General features: G+C 50.1%; 1 protein-coding gene across 1 annotated transcript in view; it reads right to left on the minus strand.

Moving 5' to 3' along the window:
- Nucleotides 1-268: 268 nt before the first annotated feature.
- FAM20C (FAM20C, golgi associated secretory pathway kinase) overlaps nucleotides 269-6,601 on the minus strand; it is a 57,733-nt gene continuing 51,400 nt past the window's right edge. The window contains exons 6-10 of the mRNA XM_003795464.3: nucleotides 3,260-3,440; nucleotides 2,988-3,097; nucleotides 2,659-2,740; nucleotides 1,955-2,014; nucleotides 269-1,281 (exon numbers count right to left, since the gene is read on the minus strand). Coding sequence (XP_003795512.1) covers nucleotides 1,032-1,281; nucleotides 1,955-2,014; nucleotides 2,659-2,740; nucleotides 2,988-3,097; nucleotides 3,260-3,440 — 683 coding nt within the window. The 3' untranslated portion in view covers nucleotides 269-1,031. The remainder of the gene's footprint in view (nucleotides 1,282-1,954; nucleotides 2,015-2,658; nucleotides 2,741-2,987; nucleotides 3,098-3,259; nucleotides 3,441-6,601) is intronic.

The raw sequence follows: 6,601 nt of genomic DNA on the forward strand, positions 1-6,601 counted from the left end.
CTCTCCGTGGAGCCCCTGCTGCCCCCTGCTTGGCTCCTGCTAGGCACCTTGTGGGGCCTAGAGAGCTCAGGCCTGGTCAGCCTGCTCACTGGGCTCAGTGGGATGCTCCCTCCCCGGCCCCAGCCGGCCTTGGGCTCTAGCCACCATGGGCAGCTGGAAACCAGGGGCCCAAGTACATCTGGTGCCAGGACTTGCTCTTGCAGAGGGTGAGTGGGCAGGCAGCCAAGCGTCAGGGTCTGAGGGCCCCACCCCAGTGTGGCCGCCAACACACACTTGCCATATCTTTATTGCACATTTACCACATTGCAAACTATTCCACAAAAATGCTGCAGAGGCAAACCTACTACTCACTGTGCAGTGGACCCTGTGTGACGTGATTACACCGCTGTCCAAAGGGAAGTCAGAGGCTGCTGGTTGCAAGAGATGAGTAGAATAACTGGTCATTACATCATCTGGAACCCACATTTGTGGATTCGGCCATAACACACAGGCCTAATGTCCCTTGGGAGCCACCTCCCGCCTGCAGACAAGACCCTCCAGCCCTCTGAGTGCTGAGGCTCTGGGACGGAGAAGAGTCGTCTTTATTTTAAATCAGGTCCAGAGTGTGAAAGCACTAACAGCTAGATGTGTCCGAGAGGGAAGGACAGCCCTCCTGTTAGCTGGGTAGGTGATCTGTGTCTGTGTGTATGCCTGTTTATACGCATATCCACTTTATATAAATACAAAACAGTAAATGAAGGCTTTCTTTCCCTACAAATAGGACAGAGCACCCCCACCACAGCTGCCTCTGTCCGTGAGCACAGATAGTACTTCCTTCCCAACATGTTCTGGGTTCAAAAACTAACACAACACGTCCTATCAGACCCTCAGTGGAACGAATTCAGCCTTCCGGGGCCGCAGTTCACAACCTGGGGACCATTGGTCTGTCCAGTCTCTGAATTCACTGAATTCACGATGTGGTACATGGGGTCCCCTGAGCCCCGGCTCCCTCCTCATCTTGTCCAGGCAGGCAAAGTGGCAGTGGCAGGTCACTACCTTGCAGAAGAGACTCTGTGCTCGGTGTCCAGATCGTCCTCCACCACACTGTGGAGTCCGTCCCTCTCAATGCAGTCCCGGATGGCCTGCAGCACAACGCGTAGCCGCCGGTCCAGAGCCTCCAAGTGCAGCCGGTATAGGACGGGCGCCACCCGGTCCTTCTGCAGAGACTCTGCCATGAGCAGGCTCAGCTTGTACTCCTCCCGGGCCAGCAGCTGAAGACGCAGGTAGGTAGACTTCCTGATCCTGGGGAGGAGAGAGGGAAGATGCATGGCCATGGGAAATGAGAGGGAAAGGAAGAGGAGGAGAGGGGGAGATGGGGAGGAGGAGAGGGGGAGCCGGGGAGGGAGGGGAGAGAAGAGAAGGGAGACAGAAAGACTGAGGTAGACAGGGAGGGAGGGAGAGATGGGGAGAGAAACAGAGACACACAGAGCTGTGGGACCTACTCGGGCCTGCCTCTTGCCTGCATGAGGGATTAGGGTGCTGCTCTGCAGGGAACAGGTAGCCTATGTACCACCCCGAGGGGCCAGAAGAAGGAGTGAGGATGATGCCTGCTCACCTAGGAGACTGTCCCTAGCCTGGGTTTTCTGTCCGGCAGGTGTCTCCTTAGAGATCACAAACCGGGTGTCTTGCAACCCTGTGTCCCCAGCCCAGTGGGGGGAAGCTGGGTCAGGGAGCCCCTCAGAAGGCAGCGGAGAGCAGAATCTGGTGGCTGTGCCAGGATGGCAGGATCTTTGGGTGTCTTCCCTGCATATGGACAGACAGGACTGTCCTGGAGTCTGCGGGATGGACTGGGGCACATGAGCCTCATGAAAGGGGTGAAGGCGCCTTTCTTCTCTTGGTGTGATGGCTGGGGTGGGGCAGGGGCTGGTTGGCAGGGTGGAGGCTGGGGGCCGGGCCAAGGCCAAGAGGGCTGTACCTGCAGCACTGCTGCAAGGGCACCAGGATGGACAGCTCGTCATGTGAGTACTTCCCAAACCTGCCAAGACAGAAGCAGAGTCAGAAGGGTGCAGCCAGGCAGCATATCCAGCCCAGCTCTAGATGTGGGGTTCTGACCATTTGTCTGAGATAAAACATACAAAGGAAGGGTCCTAAGCAGCTGTGTCCAGACAGCATGAAAGGTGTCAGCCCATGTTAGCCATAGTAACCTCTCTTAAGCGGGCCACACGGTGGCCTAGGCGTAAACTATCCAGGTGTCTGAAGCTGACAGTTCTTAGGCATCTGAGCCCTACATGTATGTCCTCCTGCCTGGTTTACTCACTTGCCTGCTTTGTTAATTGGAACCATCAGGCTCTCAGGATACAGCCCAGGACTGCCTAGAAGAGGCTGCAGGCAGGGGCAGGGAGGACATTTGTCCATGGCTATCAGGTTGCAAGTCCCATGTGCAGGTAGAGGCCCCCTCTGCCCAGCTCAGCCCTGCTCTTCTGAGCCACCAGCTTCTCCAGGCCTCCGTTTCCCCAGGGTTACTGTGAGGGTCCATTCCTAGGTGGCCCTCCCTGCATCTCACATTGAGAGGGTCCTCTGGAGCTGTGCATGCCCCTTTCTGCTGAGGCCTGTTCCTCCCACTTCTGGACAAGGTAGTGGCCAGCTTCTCACTGGGTCTGCAAGAGCAGGAACACTTACCCCCTTCCATTGTCCAAGTGGATGATGAATGTCTCATTCCCAAACTTCTCAAACGTCTCATAGTGGTGGCGGTCCATGTTTCCTGTGGGGAAAAGCAGGGTTGCAGCTCAAGAGGCCTCAGCTCTCTGAAAAGCAGTATCTTCCCTCCTTCCCAAAACATAACCATAAAAGCAGGAACCCCACCCTTCCCCCTGGGAACACAGGACCATGCTGGGCCAGCCAGGCAGCATGCCCACCACAGAGCCTGGGGTGTCACCCGGTCCATGCAGGTCCATGGGAGCCCTTGCGCCTTGCATTTGATGGGTGGCCAGCGTGGTCACAGGACATACCCATGAGGAAGTCAAAAATGGTCATGTCCATGATGTCCAGGACGCGGTGGCTGCTGTCGTAGGGAGGCGTCTGCTTCACTTCCTCACAGTAGTCTGGGTCCACTTCCCACCTGCAAGGAGCTGCATGAGGCTCTTGCACCAGGCAGCACAGAGCCTGCACCTTCTCTTCCACCTTCCCGCTGTGGCCACTGGTGATTCTCTCCTGTCCCTGTTCCCCATTGCAGAGGGACAGAGCCTGGCCCTCCTGGGGCCCCCACGGTCCCCACACTCACTCGGCCTTCTTGCGCTTGTGGTAGGAGCGCCGCCAGGGGTTCCGCCATGTCTTCCTCTTGGCCAGGGACAGGTCAGGCAGGAAGGCTGCCAGCGAGCCCTCGATCTGGTCTGGCTTCCCACACAGGGCGTGCTCGGTGGAGCAGTAGTAGGAACACTCCCCGTAGAAGCAGATATTGTTGGCTGTAGGGCAGACTGCTGGTCAGTTAGGTCACTGGGGCCACTCAGGGCAGCCCCTCCCCAGATCTTCTGTCAGGCCAGGGCTCATTTGCTAATGTCATCCCATATTCTGCCAAGGCCCTGTGGTACCCACCCCATGTGCTCTCTTCGGGTTCTGCTACCCTCATGCTCTCCCAGGGCTCTGCCTGGCATTTCTCAGGTCAGGCCCTGCCCAGAGCTCTCACATCGATCTTAACAAACACCACCAATCTGGGTTGCAGAAGACGAAGCCCTGCATAGCAGGCCCCTCAGGGTCACTCCACTACAAAGAGGCAGAGCTGGGCCTGAGCCCTGCTTTTTCTACTTACCCCCAAAATTCAGGGATTAGAATCTAAGGAAATTCTAGAGTTAGTATGTAATACCTTAAAAATGACAGTATAAAGAATATGAAGGGACAGCCCACAGACTAGGGGAAAACATATGTAAGTCATACATGCTCTGACAATTAAGTTCCTGAAAAAAGTGCTTCATACATCACTGTTGAATATCACTACAGTCACCTTTGAAGTATTCTCCTTGGGAGCTATGCACTGACACCAGTGCCTACTCCATCCTTCCAAGCAATCTTGGAACTCTTTTTCTGGAATGGCTATCAGAACTGTTAGAGCTCTTATCATATTACCTTGAGGTATTGAATGTCGTCAAAATGTCTCCTTTCAGCATTTTATTTGTCTTTGAGTAAAGAAAAAAGCCACTAGGGGCCAGATGAGGTGAGTAGGGAGGGTGTTCCAATATAGTTATTTCTTTACTGGCTAAAAAGTGCCTCACAGACAGTGCTGTGAGAGCTGGTGCATTGTTGTGATGCAAGAGCCATGAGTTGCTAGCAAAAAGTTCAGGTTATTTTCATCTAACTTTTTTTCATATAGTCTTTTCAGCACCTCCAAATAGTAAACTTGATTAACCATTTCTCCATTTGGTACAAATTCATAATGAATAATCCCTTTGATATCAAAAAAAGTTTGCAATATCATTTTAACTCTTAATTTGGACTGACAGAACTATTTTTGGTTGTGGAGAATTGGCTGACTTCCATTGTGCACTTTGATGCTCTGTTTCAAGGTCATATTAGTATACCCATGTTCTATCACCAGTGATCACATGGCCTCAAACCTGGTCTTGCTTCTCCAAAAGGTCTTGGCAAACTTTGACTTTCCTTTGCTTTGTTCATTGGTGAGCTTCTTTAGGACCACTTTTGTATGTACCTTTCTTATGCCAAGATTTTGAGTTAAGATTTTCCTGTTTCTCTATCTCTGTTTACTTGGTCTACTATGCTTCTCACAGTTAACTGAAGATTCTCATGCACAATTTGATGAAGTTTTACAATGTTTTCATCAGTTCTGATTATTATTGGTTGCCTTGACCTCAGTTAATCAGTGTTCATCAGTGACACTTTCCCCTCAGAAAAATGTTTAATCCACTTCTACACTGATGTTTTCTTCATGGCATTATCCCCTTAAATGTGGACTAACACGTCCCTGATTTTACTTTCACTCTTGCCAAGTTTAACAAGAAATTTAATGTTTGATCGTTGCCCTAATCCAAACTCTGACATTCTCACAACAACACAAAAACACAACACAAAAAATATACAAAAATAATGAACACCACACAGCAAGACACCACCACATGTCAACCACCAACACAGCTGTGAGATGCTGATATGCTAAGGGTTGTAAACCCTTACCAAGTTGTTTGCATAGTGCTGCCAACCTACGTGCACAGTGCCAAGTTCATGAACTTAATTGTCAGACCTCATATATCTGATGAGCCTCTAGCATTCAGAATAGATGAAGAATCCTTACAATTTAATCATAATAAATAGCCCAATTAATGAATGGGCAAAGGACTTGGAATAGATGTTTCAAAGACAAATAAATGGCCAAAAAGCTCATGAAAAGACACTTGACACACCGTCAGTCACCAGGGAAATCCAAATCAAATTCACTAAGAGAGAGCACTTCACACCTGCTAGGGGGGTTTTGATTAAAAGATAACATAGCAAGCACTGATGAAGATGTGGAGAAACTGGAACCTTGTGTGCTGCGGGTGGGAATGGAGAATGGTGCACCTGTTTTGGAAAACAGGAAACATACAGCTACCTGAGGACCCAGAAACCCCACTGCTCAGAATCTACCAAAGAGAACTGAAAACTGTGTCCACACAAAAACTTGTACCTCAACACTTGTGGCAACACTACTCACAACAGCCAGAAAAGAGAAACAACCCAATGTCTCCCAACAGATGAGTGGATAAAGTAAATGTGGCATCTCCTCACCAGGGAATATTTTTCAACCATAATAAGGAACAAAGCTCTGACACACGCTACAGAGAGGATGAACCTTGTGGACCTTGTGCTCATAGAAAGAAGCCCTATAGTAAAGACCACGTAACGTGTGATTCCACTTATATGAAGTGTCCAGAACAGGCGAAGCCAGAGAGACAGAAAGAAAGTAGATTTGAGTTGCCAGGGGATTGGGGAGGGGAGATTGGGAGTGTCAGGGTTCCTTTTGGGGGTGAAGAAAATGTTCTTGATTAGATAGTGGGGATGACTGTACAACATTGTGAATATACTAAAACCCAATGAATTGTACACTTCTTAAAGTGATGGATTTTATGGTACATGAATGACATCTTAATAAAAAAGAATAATTTAAAAAATGCAAGCCCCCTGCTGTCTAGGTCTATGGAAAGCTAGAGTTGGCCCTGCCGGTGGCTTCCTCTGCTGACAGACACTTTTACTCATGTATGTATGCACCAATCCATGTTGTCAGGCATGTTTGCACACACAGTCTCCCTCACCCATGTGCACAGACAGAGGTGGAGCCCCCAGGCCACAGAGAAGACCCCCATGGGACCAGGAGGCTCAGGGAGTGGCCAGTCCAAGCTGCTCTTTCATGGATGGCAAGCTGAGTCCAGAAAGGGACTCTGCCTGTCTCTCGCCATAGTCCTCAGCTCAATCTGATCTCTTGCCAGCTGCAAAGTAAGTTTGTTCATTACAATAGTCTCCCTGTCCTCACTCATGCTGGTTACAGATGGTATCATGTTAAAAGAGAAAGGTATTTCACTGGCCATAGCCTTTTCCTCATCAGCAATCTGAATCTGGTTTTTTTTTTTTTTTTTTTTTT

The sequence above is a fragment of the Otolemur garnettii genome, unplaced genomic scaffold, assembly GCF_000181295.1.
Source record: "Otolemur garnettii isolate 467f Iridium unplaced genomic scaffold, OtoGar3 scaffold00092, whole genome shotgun sequence".
NCBI lineage: Eukaryota > Metazoa > Chordata > Mammalia > Primates > Galagidae > Otolemur > Otolemur garnettii.